Consider the following 21,445-nt stretch of genomic DNA (forward strand, 5'->3'; position numbering starts at 1 on the left):
TTCCTACGGAGAGCTACCGGAAAGTAAGGAAAAATGCTTTTTCTTGCCAGTAAGCATTCCTATACATGTGACCCTTCTATTTCTTACTGTAAATCAATATATTGACATTCTGGTGGGTATATGAGTTTCTTGAACACATAAGTCAATTTCCTCAAATCTAATCAACATTAATAATATTCAGTTAAGAGGAATTCTGGGGCTAGCAAATAAGAGCACTATAAACTAGGGTGATATTACCATGATTGTGACAAGTAAGGCTTCTTTGGAACCAGGTTGCCCACCCTCAGACAGAAATATACTTACTTCATTTTGCATCAATTTAACCTTCAACATGCATTATATAAGATCTTGATTTGTATTCCCCAGATTTACCTAAAAACTTACATAGAATTCACTAGATGTTTCCGGGTATTTTTCTGTAGTGTCTTCTCTTGGTAATCATTTTCAAGTTTTCCTTCAAAAATGAAATTATGCATTGAGTTAAAAATTTAGCATAGTCTATTTTCATTTTTCAATTCAAAGCACATTAGCATGACACATACAGAGGGAAATCACTGGTCCACAATATTATATAATAGAAATCCATTTTGTATACACTAAAACTGAAAACAAAAAAACAAAAAATAGGTTATTATGTTTTCCATGCACAACACTAACCTTTTTTTACAGAGCCAGTTGGGTAATAATCCTTCTCAAAAGATGTACTAAGATCACTTCTTTCATTATTGTTGTACTCTTTCTGATAGTTCTTGTTTGGCTGACATTTTTCTGGATAACTTATGTTATTAAAAGTTGAATTACTAAAAGTCAACTCTGGAACTGTAAAAATGTTTCTAATGAGTCTATCAGAGGACTGGTTTTTAATAGAACCAGTGGCTACACAAATATCTCCCATACTATCATAATCACACTCGTCAAAGGTTTTCTTCATCCTTTCTTGATCGATATTTAATAAATTGATCATATTTTGACTAATGAAAGAGTCACAGTTCTCTGATAGAAGGCCAGGAGTTGGCTGGTTCAAATCATCAAGAAAATTTGAAACCTCTTTTCCATTTTCTTCCCAAATATGTTGTTCTGATTGCTGTTCAGTAATGAAATTCATCGGTCTTGTTTCATCCATGCTTCCACAATCTTCAACCCTAATTATGGCAGAGCTTTCAGTAAGGAAATTCCTATTTCCTGGACTTTGAGATAAATAAAAACATATTTAGCAAGTACAGATCATTTGCATTTAGAAACACTTTCTTTAAATTCTTACAGAACATATTGAGTAACTACTAACATTTACCTAGACTATGTTTTTATTTTTTATATTTAAATAAATAATATTGCTTTGGGTAGAAATTTGTCTAATATGCTCTTCTAATGACTTCTTGAGTATAAAAATAATCTACACTAGGTTTTGCATTTCAAAATGAAAAATTAGTGCACCGTTCAATTTACTGTTACATTAACAAAACAAAATATGAACAACCTATGTCTTCTGTAACAAAATCTAGCAAATAATCTGGACAACCACTGTATGTCACTGCTGCTCCATTTAACCAGAGAAAGATATTTTGAAAACTGAGCAAAGAAAATTTATCCCCGTGTTAAAACATCAAATCAAATAGTTACGAAAACATTTTGACATATATTTCTCAACCTAACATGGACATAAAAACAATGAAGTTCCAAAGAAGAGCAATATAGATATAAACATGTATATAATTAATAAAGCAACAAAATAAGATGAATTAGATAAAAACTAATTTGGTAAATTAGATAACTCATAAGTTTCCTTTTAATGCAGAACTGATAATTCTAGGTTAAGTCCAACTTATGTACAAGAATCAAAGCTATGATAGGAAATGATTACAAATCAAGATTTTAAAAATTTTATTTCAAGTCACTATCTACAAATTTATGTGGGATTGGGTTGGTCCAGCAGTTGAAGGTAACAAAGAAATTCAGAAAAGAAACATAGACTTCTAAAACTTTGATTGATTTTCAATCTTAATTTTTAAGTTATTTATCAAAATTTAATGAGCACTTGCTATATTTTAGGCACTAGGCCATGTGTCAGGGACAGAGAGATAAAACAGCTCAGTTTGGTATTAAACAGAGAGACTAATGTTTTACCCGTGAATGTTCACAGCTCATGATCCTACACTGTTTTCAAATAAGAAGATTATTGGTGTTTTAGTCAGAATAATGCTATTTTGTTATACCAAAAGAAACAATCTGTAGAATGCAATAATATACACCATTAATATCAGAGAAATTTCTATTATTCTAAATGGGAAAATAAATGTAAAAGCACTTCATAAGTTATAAAGCACACTATAAATGTAAATCATAATTTTTTAAAAGTATTTTAAGCATTCTGAGGAGAATCATTCACTAAGAAATTTGGACAATAGAAAAATGTACATTGCACAGTTATTGCCAATAAGAAATTTATAATATAGAAGAAGGAAACAATTACAAAGTGATAAGCATTATGCTACAGTCAGGTGCTACTACAGTAAATACAAAGAGGAGATTCTTCTGCTTCAGAAAAATTGGGCAAGTGGCTGATTTGGGGACTGAATGCTGGGAAGGATTATTACTTGTAGAGACGATAGAGAGAAATGATGCTAAAAAACTGAAGTCTTATTAAAACAAATCAATCTTTCTTTAATAATTTTCCTGTAGATACATATAAAATTCATTCAAAATTATGGACTAAAATAGGGACAAATTCATTATCTAAATAAGCCTTTTATTTGTATTTGACAATTTTTTTAATTTTATTTCAAAATATTAAGAGGGTACAAATTTTTTTGTTACATGGATAGCTTTTGTAATGCTTGAATGAGGGCTATAAATGTGCCTATTACCTGACTAGTGTTCATTTTAGGTTTTTATCCCTCCCCTTCTACCCGCCCCCGCTTGATTTCCAAGGACTTTTACTTCCCTCTGTGCATGTGTGCTCATTGGTTAGTTCCAATGTAACAACGAATACATGTGCTGTTTGTTTTTCCATTCTTGATATACTTCACTTAGGATAATGGTCTCTAGTTCCATCCAAATTGTTGCAAAAGGCATTAAGTCATTGTTCCTCAAGGCTGAGTAGTAGTCCATGGTATACATATACCACATTTCATTAATCCACTCATAAATTGATAGGCACTTGGGTTGATTCCACATCTTTGCAATTCTGAATTATGCCACAGGTATCTTTTTGATAAAATGATTTCTTTTCCTTTGGGTAGATACCCAGTAGTGGGATTACTGGATCACATGGTAGGTCTGTTTTTAGTTCTTTGAGAAATCTCCATACTGTTTTCCATAGGTTGTACTAATTTGCAGTCTCACCAACAATGTATAAGTGGTCCTTTCTCTCTGCATCCATGCCAGCATTTACTATTTTTAGACTTCTTAATAAAAGCCATTCTAACAGGGGTAAGGTGATATCTCATTGTGGTTTTAATTTGCATTTCTCTGATGATGTTGAACATTTTTCATATGTTTCTTGGCCATTTGTCTATCTTCTTTTCAAAAACTTCTGTTCATGACTTTTGCCCACTTTTTAATGGGGCTGTTTGTCTTTTTCTTGCTGATTTGAGTTCTTTGTAGATTCCGGATATTAGCCCTTTATTGGATGTATAGTTTGCAAATATTTTCTCTCATTCTATAGGTTGTCTATTTGCTCTGTTGATAATTTCCTTAGCTGTGCAGGAGCTTTTTAATTTAATCAAGACCCATTTGTTTGCTGCTGTAATTGTCTTTGGGGTCTTAGTCATAAATTCTTTGCAAAGAATGTAGACAATCTAGAAGAGTTTTTCCTACATTTTCTTCTAGAATTTTTATGGTTTCATGTCTTACATTTAAGTCTCTTCTCCATCTTGAATTAATTTTTGTGAGTGCTGAGAGATATGGATTCTGTTTTATTCTTCTGCATATGACTATCCAATTTTCCCAGCATTTTTGAATAGGGATTCTTTTCTTCAGTGTATGTTGTTGTCTGCTTTGTCGAAGATCAGTTGGTTGTATGTGGATGGTTCTTTATCTGGGTTCTCTGTTCTGTTCCATTGGTCTATGTCTCTGTTTTTGTGCCAATACCATGCTGTTTTGGTACTACAGCCTTGTAGTATAGTTTGAAGTCTGGTAATGTGATGCCTCCAGATTTTTCTTTTTGCTTAAGATTGCTTTGGCTATTTGGGCTCTTTTCTGGTTCCCAACAAGGCACAGAATTATTTTTTCTAGATCTGTGAAATATGATGTTGGTATTTTGATGGGGATTGCATTGAATCTGTAAATCACTTTGGGTAGTATGGATATTTTAACAAATTTGATTCTACCATCATGAGCATGATATGTTTTTCCATTCATTTGTATCATCTGCAATTTCTTTTATCAGTGTTTCATAGTTGTTCTTGCAGAGATCTCTCACCTCCTCGGTTAAGTACATTCCTAGGTATTTTATTTTCTTTGTGGCTATTGTGAATGATACTGAGTCTTTGATTTGACTATCAGCATGATTATTATTGCTATACAGAAATGTTGATTTGTGTACATTGATTTCATAACCTGAGACTTTGCTGAATTTATCAATTCTAGGAGTCTCTCGGGGGATCAACAAATATTTAATGTATGCCAACTATGTATGTAGTAGGGAGACACTGGAGTTTATATTCTAAGTGAAGGAAGATAATAAAGAAATAAGATAATTAAGCATTAAGAAGTACAATGGATAAGCATTAAAGAAGTAAACAAGAAGGAAAGATAATTGCAGGTGCTACAAGATCACCTGATGGAATACCTTGTGTGGAGGTCATGTTTCAGATAGGTTGGTCAGGAAAGTCCCTAGGAAGGAAGGGATAAATAAGCCGAAGATACAGAATGGTTAGATACTTGAAGAAAGGTGTAAGCACACTGCAGGGAGATGGAATAATACTGCAAATGCAAGACATGCAGAACAAGAAAGAAAAGAAGTAAAGCTGGAATAGAATCACTGAAAAACTTATGACCTAAGGCTTAAAAGGTACAAAAGGGCCCAGATTATGCAGAGCCTTGCTTTTGAAAAGAGTAATAAGAAATCATCTAAAGGTTCTATGTACAAAAGTAAAATTGATTTGCTTTTGCCTTGAAAAATATCATCAGTCTGACTGTTAGGTGAAGAATTATTTCAGGATTTCCATATGAACAAAATGAAATAAGAGGGACCAGATTTACCCACCTAATTTAAAAACTAGACAAAATATACGGGACAACAGTTTTCAGAGATGGGACACCAGGTAGAGTAAGATAATGATTCCTGAGAAAGAGAAAACAAATCAGAAGTCTGTAATTGCTCCTAGCTTACTGTCTGGAGAGAATATTCAAACCACAGCACAGGGAGGGGAAACCTAATTGGAGCCCAGCTGACTAGCTTTGTTGAGGAACTGGGCATCCAGGGAGACTGCAGAGGATAGAGTTCACAGGTAGAGGACATCAAAGAGAAAGTTCCAGAAATCTACAGAGGGTTCTTCTCAAGTCTTTAGTTAAATACTGATCGGCACATGCATGTGAAGTTATTACCTAAAGCTGTGAAAAGAACCCCACCCATGATGAGAAAATAGAACAATCCCATGAGATCGCACAGGGCTGGGAAAATTTTGTGTTTTCACCCACCAGAGCAGAAAACCTCGTAATTCAAGGAAATCAGGAAAGTACTCAGAAGGGTATTTGCCTTGGCAGTGGGGCAAAATTAGCCATAGACTGAAAGTTTATTGGTCCTGTTTAACAGAGTTTAAAAGCAAACCTCAATAAGATCATATTGTTTCCAAGTAATAACCTGCATCCCAGAACAAACCTTAGGACTATTTCTAGGAAAACAAAAATTTCCAGCAACCAAAAAAAAAATTCACAATGTATAGAATCCAAACAAAATTACAATGCAAAAAAGCATAAAATTACAATTCATAATGAGAAGCAAAATCAATTATTAGAAACAGACCAAGAAATGACATAGATGATGGAATTCGTACACAGGACATTAAAAGAGTTATCATAACTATATTCCCTATATTCAAGAAGACAGAAGAAAGACTGAGCATGTTTAATAGATATGTATGGAAGATATAAGGAAGAGTTAAACTTCTAAAGGTGAAAAGTACACTAAATAGGATTATCAGATTAGACAACAAAGGAGATACAATGAGTGAATTTGAAGATAACAGCAAAATAATCCATATAAAGTGAAATAATGAGAGGAAAAAAAGACTAATAAAAGAGTGAACAAAACATCAGCAAACAATGACACAACTTCAGGTAAACTAATTTACTAATTTGAGTCCCTAACGTGGAGGTAGGTGTCAGAAAAATATTTGAAGAAATAATGGCTGAAATTTTTCCAAATTTGACAAAAAACAGTAAGTCCAAGAAACTAACAAAGTCTAAACACAAGAAACAGAAAGAAAATGAACATCCTAACCAAAAGATGGAAATCAATGGTAGAAAATCCATGATAGATAAATCTTAATGGAAAAAATTATATATTGTATAGATATTAAGATTAAAATGACGGCAAAACTTCTAGCTGGAAACAATGCCAAGTCAAAAGACTTCTTTCAAAAACAAGAGCACAACAAATATCCCAAAGATGAGAGCATTAATCACCAGCAGACCTATATCATAAGAAATGCTAAAAGACATCTTTCAAACAGAAGGAAAATGTCATCAGATAGAAATCTGGATCTACACAAAATAATGAAAATCGTTAAAGATAATAAATATATGCTTAAATATAAGCAACATGTTTTCTTATTTAACTCTTTAAAGCAAATATAACAATGTATTATTGGATTTACAAAGTATACATAAGGAAAATGCATGAATATATAGCAACACGAAGCCCAAAGGGGAGAAAGTATACTATTGTAGGGTTCTTATATCATACTTGAAATGGTATAACCTCAAGATAGTTGGTGATAAATCAAGATATATACTATATCTTGATCTCTAAAGCAATCGATGAAAAACAAAATAGACTTATAGCTAATAAACCAACAAAAGAGATCAAATGAAGTCATAAAAAATATTTAAAACAAATAAAGGTGGAGAAAGAAGGAAAGAACAAAGACTACAATGGGACAAATAAAAAATAGCAAGAAAACAGACTTAAACCCACCCACATAGGTTTTTATATTAAATGTAAACCATATCCTTGGCCATAATACAAGTCTCAATAAATTTGAAAGGATCAAATCATACAAAGTATGAATTAATGAATTAATTCAGAAAGAAACAGGAAAGTCTTAGGGTTTCTGGGAACCAAATAACAATTTTCTAAATGACCCATGGATTGAAAAAGAAATCAAAAGAAAAACTAGAAAGTATTTTGAACTGAATGAAAATGAAAACATAACATCATATCAAAAGATGCAGTAAAAACAGCAGTTAGTGGAAAATTTATAGTCCTAAATGCTGACATTAGCAAAGAAGAATGATCTCAAAACAATCTCAGCTCTTACCTTCAGAAACTTAATGATAAGTATTTGTATACCTAAACATTTTTTTAAACATATTCAAACACAGAAAAAGTACAGTAAAAAAAGAAGAAAATGAAGAGCAAATTAAATCTAAAATAGACAAAAGAAAATAATAAACGTAAGAGCGGAATTCAATGAAATTTTTTAAATGCAAAAAATAAAAAACATGTGAAATTAAAAGATAATTCTGTGAAAACATAAATAAAGTTCATAAGTCTCCAATCGGAATCATTAGGGAAAAACAGAAGGTAAAATTTGCCAATATTAGTAATGAGAGAAAAGATAGCACTATAGATGTTAAAGATTTTAAACAGACAAGGGAATGTCAGGAAGAACTTTATGTCAATAAATTCTATAAGGTTGACAAAATAAATACATTCTTTGTAAGGCACAAACTACCAAAGCTCACTCAAAAAAATAATAATAATAACCTGACTAGCCCTATGTTTAGTAAAAATGTAAACTGTAGTTTAAAAAAAAAAAAAAAACCTTCCCACAAAAGAACACCAGTACCAAATGGCTTCACTGATGAACTTTACCAGAGACTTAAGGAAGAAATTACAGTTATGCATCCCTTAATGAGAACACATTCTGAGAAACACGTTAGGTAATTTCTTCATTGTGCAGACATCATAGAATATACTTAACACAAACCTCAATGGTCTAGCCTACTACACGCCTACACTATAGGGTATAGCCTCTTGCTCCTAGGCTACACACCTGTACAGCATGTTATGGTACTGAATACTGCAGGCAACTGTAACACAATGATAAGTATTTGTATATCTAAACACATTCAAACATAGAAAAAGTATAGTAAAAATACAGTATAAAAGATTTTTTAAAAAGGTACACCTGTATAGGGCACTTACCATGAAGGAGGCTTGTAGGACCAGAAGTTGCAGTAGGTCAGTGAGTGAGTAGTGAGTGAACATGATGGCCTAGGATATTACTGTACACTACTGTGGACTTTATAAATACTGTACACTTAGGCTACACTAAATTTAATTTAAAAACATGTTCCTTTCTTCAATCATAAATAAAGCTGGCACAGTGGTTCACACCTGTAATCCTAGCACTTTGGGAGGCCAAGGCAGGAGGACTGCCTAAGGCTAGGAGTTTGAGACCAGCCTAAGCAACATAGCAAGACCTCGTCTCTACAAAAAATAAAAAAATTACCTGGGGTGTGGTGGCATGCACCTGTAGTCCTAGCTACTCAGGAGGCTGACATGGGAAGATCACTTGAGCCTGGAAGTTTTAAGTTGCAGTGAGCTATGATCCCTCCACTATACTCTAGCCTGGGCAACAGAGTGAGGCCCTGCCTCAAAAATACTACTACTACTAATAATAATAATAAATTAACCTTAGTTTACTGTAACTTTTTTTACTTTGTAAACTTTTTAATTTTTTAAAATTTTCTGACTCTTTTGTAATAACACTTAAAACACAAACACATCATACAGCAGTATAAAAATATTTTCTTTCTTTATATCCCTATTCTACAAGCTTTTTTCTATTATACATTTTTTTTATTCTTTTTTTACTTTTTAAACTTTTTGGTTAAAAACTAAGACACAAACACCCAGCACAATAGTCTAGGCCTACACAGGGTCAGGATCATCAGTATCACTGTCTTCTATCTACACATCTTGTCCCACTGATCTTCAGGGGCAATCTCATGCACGGGGCTATCATCTTCTGTGATAAGGATAGCTTCTGGAATATCCTCTGAAGGACCTGCCTGAGGCTAGTTTACAGGTAATTTTTTTTCTTTAAGTAGAAGGAGTACACTCTAAAATAATGACAAAAATTATAACATACAAGTCAGAAACATAGTCATTTATTATCAATTTCAAGTATTATGTACCATACATAATTGAAGGTGCTAGACTTTTATATGAGTGGCAGTGCAGGTTTGTTTACAAGAGCATCACCATAAACCTGTGAGAAATACATTGTGTTATATTATGACAGCTACGATGTCACTAGGCAATAGAAATTTTCAGCTCCATTATAATCTTAGGGACCAGTGTCATATATGCCTTTCATCATTGACCAAAACATCCTCATGTGTCACATGACTGTATAACAGTTCTACACAAGCTCTTCCAGAAAATTAAATGGGGGAATAGTTCTCAACTCATTCTACGACATTGGCATTATGCTGATATCAAAACCAGAGCAAGATATTTTAAGAAAAGAAACCTATAAAATAATATCCCTCACAAAGATTGATGTAAAAATCTCTAACAAAATTTTTGCAAATCAAAACCAAGAATACACAACAAGATAACATGTTGTAACCAGGTAGGATTTAGCCCAGAAATACTAATACAAGGTTAGTTACCAGTAGAAAAAAAAAAAAAAAATCAATGTGTGGCAAGACCTTCTAGAATGGTAGAGTATAAAGTCTGGCAAATCCTCTCCCCCAAAAGCAAAGATAAACCAGACAAAACTTACAAAAAACAACCATTTCAGAATCTGGGCAGTGATCAAAGTCATGCAATAAACTGAAAAGAAGTACTTCAAGAAAAACTACTGAACCTTAGTAGGAAAAGATGGAGTCTACAGAGTTTTAGCCTGGGGCTGTACTTTCCCTCTACCCCCAGATCCATGCTCTATCAAGACTGAGCAGTCTCGGGGGGAAGTGGGGAGAGATCCATATCTGGGAGCTTGTCAAAAACAATCATAATTTTGGTGGCAAACCATTAGGGAAGTCCAACATTGCAGCTGCCTGCAATATTAGTTTAAGCAAAAATCATCCAGAAATTTCAGAGAGATCTGGAAAACAAATAGTCATAATGGGTTTTCATAAACTCTCAGATATACCTGGTGGTCTAGAAGGCTGCACAAATGTGCAAGGCTATGTGCACACTCAGCAGAGACCAGAGAGGGCACTGGGTATATACTTATCCCTGGCTGATTATGAGATCCTTTATATTGGAGGAAAACTTTCTTAGCTTTAGGTGTTTAAACAGAAACTCTGACCAATCATTGGTTGACCTCTAAGCAGTGGTAAGAGGGAAATTAATAGCTTTAAATGCCTATATTAAAAAAGAGGAAAGATATCAAATCAAAGGGTTAAGCTTATACCTCAAGAAACTAGAAAATGAGCAAACTAAATCCAAAACAAGCAGAAAAAGAAAATTATAAACATTAGAACAGAAATCTATAAAATGGAAAACAGAAAAATAGAGAAAATTATTAAAACTAAAACTTAGTTCTTAAAAAAAAACAATAAAATTAACAAATCTTTAGCTATACTAACAAAGAAAAAAAGGACAAATATTTGGCATTAAAGAAGGGACATCACCACCAACCTTACAGAAATTAAAAGGATTTCAAGGGTATACTATTATATAAACAACTTCATGCTAACAAATCATGCAACTTAGATGAAATGGACAAACTCTTAGAAAAATACAAATTACTACAACTGACCCAAGAAGAAATTAGAAAATCAGAATTGACCATAAGTGGAAAAAAGAATTAGTAATTAAAATTTTTCCCATTAAGAAAAGCCCAGGTGCAGATGGTTTCACTGGTGAATTCCACGAAACATTTAAGAAAGAAATAATACCAATCCTTCACAACTTCATCTACAAAACAAAGAAGGAAACACTTTCCAACTTGGTCTATGAGGCCAGTTTTATTCTGGTACCAAGCCAGACATAACACAAGAAATGAAAAATTCAGACCAATTTTCTTCATGAATACAGAAACAAAAAACATCAACCAAATATTAGAAAACCAAATCCAGCAACATATGGAAAGGCTTATACACCATGATCAAACAGCTTTTAACCCAGGAATACAAAGTGATTTAAGATCTGAAAATAAGTTAATATATTATAAATTAATAAAGGAAAAAACTACGTGATAATCTCAAAACACAGAAAGAACATTTGACAAAATCCATGACAAAAATTCTTAATGAATTAGAAATAGAAGAAAACTTTCTCAACGTGATAAAGGGAATCTACAAAAAAGCTACAGCTAACATCATACTTAATAGTGAAAGACTGAATGCTTTTTCCCTAAAACTGGGAACAATGCAAGCATGTCTGCTCTTGCCAGTGCTATTGGAGGTTCTAGTCAGTAGCGTCAGGCAAAAAGTAAAAAAATCAATTCTTGGCCTTTCGGCAAAAATCAAGTTTAAAAAAAAAAAAAAAAAGGCAGTAACCAGCCTGAGCAACAGCAAGACCCTGTCTCTACTAAAAACAGAAAAAAGTAACCAGAGCTGGTGGTGGTGCCAGCCTGTACTCCTAGCTACTTGGGAGGCTGAGGCAGGAGGACTGCTTTAGCCCAGGAATTCGACGTTGCAGTGAGCTATGATGATGCCACTGTATTCTAGCCCAGACTACACAGTGACATTCTGTCTCAAAAAAAAAAAAAAAAAAAAAAAAAGTTGTAGTAAAAGGCATCCAGATTGAAAAGGAATAGGTAAAAATCTTTATGTGTAGATGACATAATTCACTATACCAAAAATCCTAAAGAATCCACTCGACTACTATTAGAACTAATAATGAATTTGTCAAGGTCAAAAAATACAAGATCAATATACAAAGCTTAATTGTATTTCCAAATACTAGCAATGAACAATCCAAAAATGAAATTAGGAAAGCAATTTCATTCACAGTAGCATAAAAAGAATAAAATAGTTAGGAATAAATTTAACAAAAGCAGCATAAGGCTTATATATTAAAAAGTACATTATATTACTAGAGAAATTAAAGAAGATTGAAGATGAGAAATATTTCATGGTCATGGATCAGAAGAGTCACTACTGTTAAGATGGCCATTCTCCCCAAATTGATCTATAGATTCGATATAATCACTTTGGTTTTGGGGTATTTTTGCAGAAACTGACAAGCTGATCATAAAACTTATATGGAAACCAAAGGATTAATAAGACCCAAATTTGGAAAAGAATAAACTGGAGGATGAATACGTTTCTTGATTTCAAAACTTAAAGCGACCATAATGAAGACAGTGTGGTGCTAACATAAGGGTAACCTTCAGATCAACTAAACAAAAGAAAGACTCCAGGGGAAAAAAAAAAAAACCCTTATATTCATGGTCAACTGATTTTCAACAAAGAAACCAAAGCAATTCAGTGAGGATATTATTTTCCACAAATGCAAATGATGGATTTAGACCCTTACCTCAAACCACACATAAAAATTAACTCAAAATGAATTATAGACCTAAATGTAAGATCTAAAACTATGAAACAGAAGAAAACATAAAAGAAAACCTTCATGACCTTGTGTTGAGCAAAGATTTGTTGGCTTTAACACCATAATTACAACTAATAAACAAAAAATTAACCGGACTTCATCAAAATTAAAATCTTTTGCACTTCAAAAAGGTACCATTAATAAAATGAAAAGGGTAAGCATTTCACCAAATATATACAAATGGATAATATGCACATGAGAGAGGCCAAAATCATTGGCCATTAGGGAAATGAAAATTAAAAACAATGAGATACCATAACATCTTGACCAGAATGGGTTAAATTTAAGAAGACTATACCAAGTGTTGGCAAAAATGTGTTGCAATAGGATCTCTCACACATTGCTGATGGGAATGTAAAATGATACAAATCACTTTGGAAAATAGTTTGGCAGTTGCTTAAAAAGTTAAACATACACTACCACATGACCCAGTCATTCCATTTGTTCTCAAGAGAAATGAAGCATATGTTGAAACAAAAACTTGTACGTGGGGGAGGAGGGAGGAGGGGACGGGTATTTGTATACACAAGGAGTGCAATGCGCACTATCCGAAGGATGGACATATTTGAAACACGGACTTCGGTGGGGGGGGGAACCAAGGGCAACACACGTAACCTAAACGTATGTACACTCATAATTTGCTGAAATAAAAAAAAAAAGATAGATGGTAACAAAAAAAAAAAAACAAAAAAAAACCAAAAACTTGTATGTGAACTTTCATAGCAGCTTTATTTGAAACAGCCAAAAACTGGGGGGGAAACACCAAATGAATAAACTGTGCTATGTTTATACAACGGAATACTACTTTGTAATAAAAAGGAATGAGGTATGGGTACATGCAACAAACATAGATGAATCTCAAAATGATTATGCTATGTGAGAGAGGCCAAACAACAAAAAAGAACACACTGTGTATGATACCACTTACAAAATTCTAGAAAATGTAGATTAATCTACAGTGACAGAAAGCAAATCAGTGGTTGCCTTGGGACAGGGATATGGGACGTGAAGTGACCAAGAGAAGGGATTACAAGAGTGCCCAAAGAAACCAATGGGGATGATGAATATATGTTATCATTGACACTGTCAAACTTACTAAAGTGCATATTTTACATAAAAGTTCGGTTGGTTTTATGTCAATTATACAGTCATAAAACTGTTTTTGAAAAAAAAAAAAAATCTCTGAACGAAGAAATGAAAAGAACTGTTATGTGGCATTATAATTCCCCAGTCGAGAGACAGCACTGGCTTAGACTGTGATGGAACACATAGAGATAGAAATGTGAATAGAAAATTTTAAAGTTTATTAAAATATAGAATTAATAACACTTTGTTAATAAAGTGGATATTGGGAGTTGAAGGAAAGGAAGGAATCAAGGACAACTTTTTTTTTTGGCTTTAGCAACTAAATGAATAGTAATGCCATTTACTAAAATAAAAAAGACTAGGATAGAATGACAGAGTGAATGTTTCTCATTACATTATCAGGAATGAGTCAAACTGGTTTTAAAAGCTTAATGGATTTTAAAACAACAATCTAAGGTTTACAGTATTCCCCCATTATCCACAGTTTCACGTTTCACAGTTTCAGTCACCCATGGTCAACCATGGTCCAAAAATAGGTGATATAGTATGATATTCTGAGAGAGACAGAGACTGCAAGACCACATTCACATAACATTTATTACAGCATACCGTACTATTTTATTATTAGTCATGGTTAATCTCTTACTGTGCTTAACCTGCAAGTTAAACTTTATCATAGGTATGTATGTATAAGAAAAAACATAGCATCCATAGGGTTCAGTACTATCTGCAGTAGTTTTGGGCATCCACTGGACTGTATATACAAACCTCTGAAAAATAAAAGAGGGATTCTGCTCAACTATCATAAATGTGAAAAAATCAGTACTTTTATGATGTAGAAAAATAATTCATGAAAATTACAAAATGTGCAAAATACCTTTGTCCAAAATATTTTTAAAACTAAGTAAATGAAATGTAAATGTGCATGTTAGAAATTACTTAAACTATTTTAATTAAATGACACATTTTACTTGGTGATTTTTTTTCTATAAGTATTAGTTAGGTCTGTTTATATTTCTAACTAATATTTGTGTCCTTTAAAATCAAATAAATAATTGAGAATATAGAATACTACAGGTTTTTTACTTCCTTCAAAATCTTTGCCTACCTGTTTAATCTTTCAAATAATGTTCCAAATTGTGCTGTTTTATAAGATGGACTGAAAATATCCTGACTCTCACTCAATTTGGAAACCAAGGAATCAGAACGGTTAACATGACTGAGCTGAAAGAAAGATTAAAGAAACTGTTAAAATAGATAATGAACACACTTACAATTTAAATTATTTAGCATAAAATGTTATTTAAGTGAACTACATCACATATTCAAAAAATGGATTTTTTAGTCTAAAAGAAAGTAATTTTAGTCTTTATTGAAAACAAAATATTTTTCTAACAATGAAAACAATATTAATATTTGAATGCCTATTAATATAGTTGATATTATGGTGAACTAACCACTTTCTCAGAGTTAAAAAAAAAAAAAATTAAAAAATTTTTAAAAAACACCCAGCAACCAGGATCTTGAGTAACTAAAAGTTAAATTTCTCTGACAGAAAATAATAGCTTGTCCCAAAGAAACAGTTGTACTTATCTCAGTTACTCCATTTACTGAGTAAATGGAAGACTGCTACTTTAATTTTTCTGAATATTAATATCATTTCATTCAAAATAGGGATAGTATGTGAAGACTGTTGTAAAAAGCAGATTAGATAATCCATTTGTTAATGTGGAAGATACCATATAAATGTAAATTACTTATATATTGGCCTAATATCAAACTATCCAACAATAATTTATATATTTGATTTATAATCCATGAAACATAGAAATGAGGAGTCTCAACACGATCCATGACAGAATAGTCAGAAAAAAAGAGTAAAAAGAGACACTGAAAGTTTGGGGGGGACGCGGAAGACGAAAATCAGAGAGAGCTAATACTAATGTCTCAGCTAACTAATGTATCTCAGTGTCAGAGAAACAGTGACAGACATGCAGAGACCAAGTCATCCCTTGAAGTAAGAAACAAACAAACAAATGAAGAGAGAAGAGGATATAATATTATATGTTGGCTCAATACCATACTAGGGACCAAGAAGCTGTTACTGAAAGCTTGGCACTTGTCTCTTAGGCCACAGCAGAAGAACGAGGACAAGTGGTTGAGGAAAAGGAAAGAGGAATTTATTAATTTGCCAGCAAATGAGGGGAATGACAGACTCCCATCTTAAAAGTACCACTGTCCTCTACATAAGCAGAAACACAGAGCTTTTAAAGAGGGTTTTCAGCTTCAAGCTATTGTTAAAGTACAGCTAATGATTCTTTTTTTTTTTTTAAACTATAACTTGCTTTAATATAAAATTTTTTTTAATTTGTTTTTTTATTTCTATTTCAGGGTATTATGAGGGTACAAACATTATGGTTACACTTTATGTCTTTGCCTCCCCCAAGTGCGGGTTAAAGGCATGCCCTTCCCTGCTACAATGCTCCCCATGTCCTTTAGTTGTGGATTTACCCCCCTCCAAATCCTCCTAATCCCTGGACAGTATTGCTGTCATGTGATCACCCTAGTGATCGCCCCATCTCCAGGGAAGACAATCTCACGACCTCAACCCACCAGACCTCCTCTCCCCCTGGACAATTTCATTGAGACATCTCTTACAGTACAAAGAACAAAGGACATTCCCCTGCCCCTCCAACCACTGGCCTGAGATGGGGATGCAGGTTTCAATTCCCAAAAAGAGTGGGGGAGGTTTTAAAAAGACAGAAAACATTTTTACCCTCTTTTTCAGGCCATTCTCTCTGTTACAAAGCCCCAACCCACTTTTTCTTCTAACCCACTTTTTTAACTCATTTTCTTTTGTATTCTATAATTTCATTTAAATTCTTCTCACTTTTCTTGAAATCCCTCCAAATAAGCTATTAAATACTTCCCTAATATTAATACTTTACAATGTGACACTATGATTGGAGAAAGACATTAGCCTCTCTTTTCAATCTTGTACCATATTAAGTTTAACATTTACCTCTCTGGAGTTAATCACTAACCTGCAGTATATAGTATGTAGAGCCAAGAAAGTGATTGTTTAAGTAGAGATTACATAGTGTTCTACTGTCTATCCCACAAACTATTTAATAGAGCAAAGAAGAGTAATAAATTCATATAGAATACAAGGTTTTGACCTATAAAATAAATTAAATGGGTAACTAAATGTCTTTTATTGCATCATTAAAAATCATTGGACCTTTACATTAATAAGGATAGCACATATCATTGGAATATAATACTTCATTTTATCTTCTCTGAGAAATAGTAAAACATACTTTAACACTTCAATAAAATTGAATTATATATGACTATATATTATAGTATATATTACTATGACATACTATAATACATAACTGCAATATAACTTATAAACAATAGATTATAAATCAATTCATAAATAATACATATATAAACATGGCATAAAACCACTGCATGCTAAAAATGGGCGAAATTCAAATCTAAATATTCTTGGTATGAAGATACAGTGTTTATATAACCATTTTCCTTATTACCATTAGACATTATTATAGTAATCTTAAATAACTTTGTTTTTTAAACTGTATATAAATTTAGAAGATCATTTCCTGGTATGTTCTATGACAGATAAATTTCAGAATTTTAACATTTCTATATTTTTATATTTTCAAATTTAGAGCACACAATGATTGAACATCTTAGCACCACATAGCTCTATATATTTGTATAGGGTTAATTAAAATGCATATAAACAGTTGTACTCTTTCAAACCAAAAAAAGAATCAAGCCATCACAATTCATACTTTAAGAGACTACTTTGACATCACTGAGACCATATTTTGCTATTTATTGGACATTTCCCATATCATGAATATTGGGTCACCATGACATCACCAGCTAGTCATTTATAGGAATTATAAACATCAATTACTATATAACACACTGAACTATTTTCAATTTTACTATCAATAATTTTCTAAGAGAATGATAATTTCCAAGATTTTTTAAAGAACATTCCAGTTTGGGGATTCATAATCTTCTACAGGGCAGAGAATTAAGTTTTTGACCTAAGAGGAATTATCCTTAATTTATTTCCTAATTTGGCTATAGCTATAGTAATTTATAACTTATATATTTTAAATCTATAAGAAGAGAATAAAGATTATATCATGAAAATACAATGATACAAAATGCTAAGAACTAGTGATTCAAAGGTACCTGCTCATTCTGCTTTTTTTCATATGCAACTCTCTGAGCACTGGGTGCTATTCTGGGAGTTAAATTTAGTTTTGGAATATGTCTGCTAGAAGATGAAGATAATTCTGCTGCAAAAGATGGTGGAGTGAAACTGCAGTTTTCTACTCTGCTGAACTGAGGTTCAAACATACTACATGAGTCCATGACTTGTGACGACTATAAGAAAAAAGACAAAATCACTTACATTGCCAAAATATATAAACTAGACAAGAAGAAAGTCACAATAGTGAAATTAAAATAAGTGAAAAGGGCATGAGTTGCAAAAGAAAAAGTCCTAAGGAAAGGCAAGCCATTAGAACTGGCAGAACTGCCTAAAATGAGGGAGATTATCAATGAAGACTACACTTAGGAGCCCCCTTCCCACTGCCTTTTCCACTCCTGCTCCCCTCCACCCTCATGCTCCATTTCAATAATCCATCTTGCATTGACAGGAAATCTGAGTTTCATTAACCCACAATTCAGGTCACAGGATTTCCAAGGGATTTTAGTATCATCGCCATTATCCTTCTCATCTAGTTTAACTCTGGCAATTCAAAGGAAAGAAACAGTTAATAATATGGCGTTGGATGTTAATCAAAATTTCAAGCTTTAATAACAATCTATGTTATTTTCTAATTGATTAAAAATTTTATTTGCTAAAAAAGTTATTTGCTATTTTTTGAAAGAGAAAGTATCTTGAGATCAATGTGAGGACTGGACATCACAATTTGATATAAAACAATCTTGTCACTACGTTTGAAGATATGAAATGCTCAATAGCCATGTGAACCTTAAGTGAACTGTCCTCTGCAGCTCATCAGTAACAAGCAGAATCAAATGTTGTACACATAGGCAATTAAAATATTCTCATGGTATAGGTTTTCTATACTGAAAAGCTTTTAAAAGAATGATTTTAGAGACTAAAAATTTTTTCAGAGGATAACTAATTTTCCCCAATATTTAGAAATTTAGATCATTCAGTGACATGTCACAACTGTTAAAAGAAATTTTTAAAAACTCACCTGAACTGGGCCAAGTTCTTCCTTGCTACCTACTCTTTGATAGTTTATACTAATGAAAAGAAAATTTTAAGGTTAAAAATATAAATAGCAATACAATTATCTTTTTTATGTATTTAAAATTCATACTGTTCTACACAAGCACATGGAAACAGAACTCTAAGTAAATCATTCCAGCATATTACCAAGTTTTATAAAAATTATATTAATACTAGAGATAGACATTTTAATGATATGTAAAGTCAAACTATGTGTACGAAACACCTAGGTCATTTGATAAAGGTCTTAATAGTTTTATAATACTGCTAGCCAAACAAACAAAAACTGGAGCTAGAAGGTAAGCCCTTGTACATGTTCCAGTGAATAAAAGTATTGATAATAACCAGTTTAAATACATAATAACATGAATCCTAGCTAAAACCTACTTGTTTTCTGTATCATCAAGGCAGAGCTGAGAAGGTACACAGTGAGGCGACATTGGAAGTTCTAAATCATAATTTCTTAAGGGCATTTTTATGTCTCTATTCATATTCACATGGACTGGTTTTCTCACAGTTTCTGTAATAAAATATATATAATTATAATTTAAAAATAATAAATCTTTCTAAAGTATTATTTGATATATCCTGTTCATTAAATAAGTGTGCATCTAAGAAATTTTACTGAAACATTTATATTCTGTAAATACTAGAAAAAAATCATTTTGGTACTAACAACTATCACAGGTAATTAAAAATATCTTTTTCTTCATCATATTATATACCCCTCATGAAAGGGGCCCTACTAATTTAGTTCTACTTTTTTCTTCCTCCAAGATTTCCCTGTAGCACCACATATTTTCTCTATTATAGCACTTTCTACTCTTTATTGTACTTGATTAACACTATCTCCCACATTAGATTTTTTTTTTTTTTTTTGAGACAGAGTCTCACTCTGTTGCCCAGGCTAGAGTGAGTGCCGTGGTGTCAGCCTAGCTCACAGCAACCTCACACTCCTGGGCTCAAGCGATCCTTCTGCCTCAGCCTCCCGAGTAGCTGGGACTACAGGCATGCGCCACCATGCCCGGCTAATTTTTTCTATATATTTTTAGTTGTCCGATTAATTTCTTTCTATTTTTAGTAGAGACGGGGTCTCGCTCTTGCTCAGGCTGGTTTCGAACTCCTGAGCTCAAACAATCCACCTGCCTCCGCCTCCCAGAGAGCTAGGATTACAGGCGTGAGCCACCGCGCCCGGCTCCCACATTAGATTTTAAACTTTATAGGGGCAGAAGCCTGGTCACTCTTTATAAAATACATCACTATTTTGTCTGTTGAGTACTTTTACTTACTTTTCTTTTCTGAGAAATGTTTTTAATACCCACTCCAACTACATACACAGTTCTAACGAGTATTTTCTATGTTCTGATAAAACCCTGCTTCTCTGGACAAAATAATTGGTGTAGGGGTAGCCATCTGACCAAAGATGAACAAATAATAGTATCCCATCCCTCTGGTTATAAGTGAAATATTTCCACTGCTGAGACCTGGCACGAGTAGCACAAGGCAACAACCTTCCAATAGAATTTTAAAAATTTGGAACCAGAGAAACTATTCGCAATCTTTCCCTGGTGACAAATCTAGGAGAGATGAGCAATATTCATTTCTTAAGGCAATGTTTTGAGCCTCAATGATGAATATAGTCTGAGAGAAGAAAGCTAACATCTGAAGTAACAAAGAATCATGGTAGTATTCAAGTTCCTGATTCAAATCGTCTCAGAGGCCCATTGCACCATCATCCTTCCTTTTAGTTAAATAAATATCTCTGTTTTGAATTTCTGTCATTTGCTACCATGAGTCCTGACTAACAAAGGCTTGCGTTCTAGTTTATCCCCAGCACCCAATACAGAATTTATGATAGGTACTCAATAAATATATGTTGAATGAATGAAAAGAAAGTGAGGGAGAAAGTGATGGGGTTCAGGACACATTACTCCAAAATATGGAGTATTGGCCTTTGAGAAAATGCAGAAGCAGGAATATCACTCTCACCTTCCTCCCTTCTCTTGTGCAGCAGGCCATAAAACTTAGAAAGGATTTTTCTGACTTTCGCCTAAAGCAGGTCATAAAACCCTTGAGAGGTGCCTTCCTTATATCCGGAGAGAAGGTATGTCCCTATCTCTAAAGACACAGGGCCACAAAGAAGATCTGAACAAAGAAACTTTGCTAAGTTCCCCTCAGTTCATTACGATAAGATCATTCTTTTTTTTTTATTTATTTATTATTCCAGGGTTTTGTGAGGGTGCAAACATTGTAGTTACACTTTATGTCTTTGCCTCACCCAAAGGCATGCCCTTCCCTCCCTTTAG

The 21,445-nt window shown here is 33.0% G+C and overlaps 1 protein-coding gene across 1 annotated transcript in view; it reads right to left on the reverse strand.

Annotated features, from left to right (window-relative positions):
- Positions 1-21,445, reverse strand: part of LOC105805537 (chromosome unknown open reading frame, human C12orf40) — a 44,891-nt gene that overhangs the window by 18,234 nt on the left and 5,212 nt on the right. The window contains exons 3-8 of the mRNA XM_012638445.1: positions 19,527-19,659; positions 19,105-19,153; positions 18,065-18,259; positions 14,934-15,049; positions 658-1,187; positions 385-454 (exon numbers count right to left, since the gene is read on the reverse strand). Of these exons, the coding sequence (XP_012493899.1) occupies positions 385-454; positions 658-1,187; positions 14,934-15,049; positions 18,065-18,259; positions 19,105-19,153; positions 19,527-19,659 (1,093 nt within the window). The remainder of the gene's footprint in view (positions 1-384; positions 455-657; positions 1,188-14,933; positions 15,050-18,064; positions 18,260-19,104; positions 19,154-19,526; positions 19,660-21,445) is intronic.

This window comes from Propithecus coquereli, unplaced genomic scaffold, assembly GCF_000956105.1.
Source record: "Propithecus coquereli isolate 6110/MARCELLA unplaced genomic scaffold, Pcoq_1.0 Scaffold13, whole genome shotgun sequence".
Classification (NCBI taxonomy): Eukaryota; Metazoa; Chordata; class Mammalia; order Primates; family Indriidae; genus Propithecus; species Propithecus coquereli.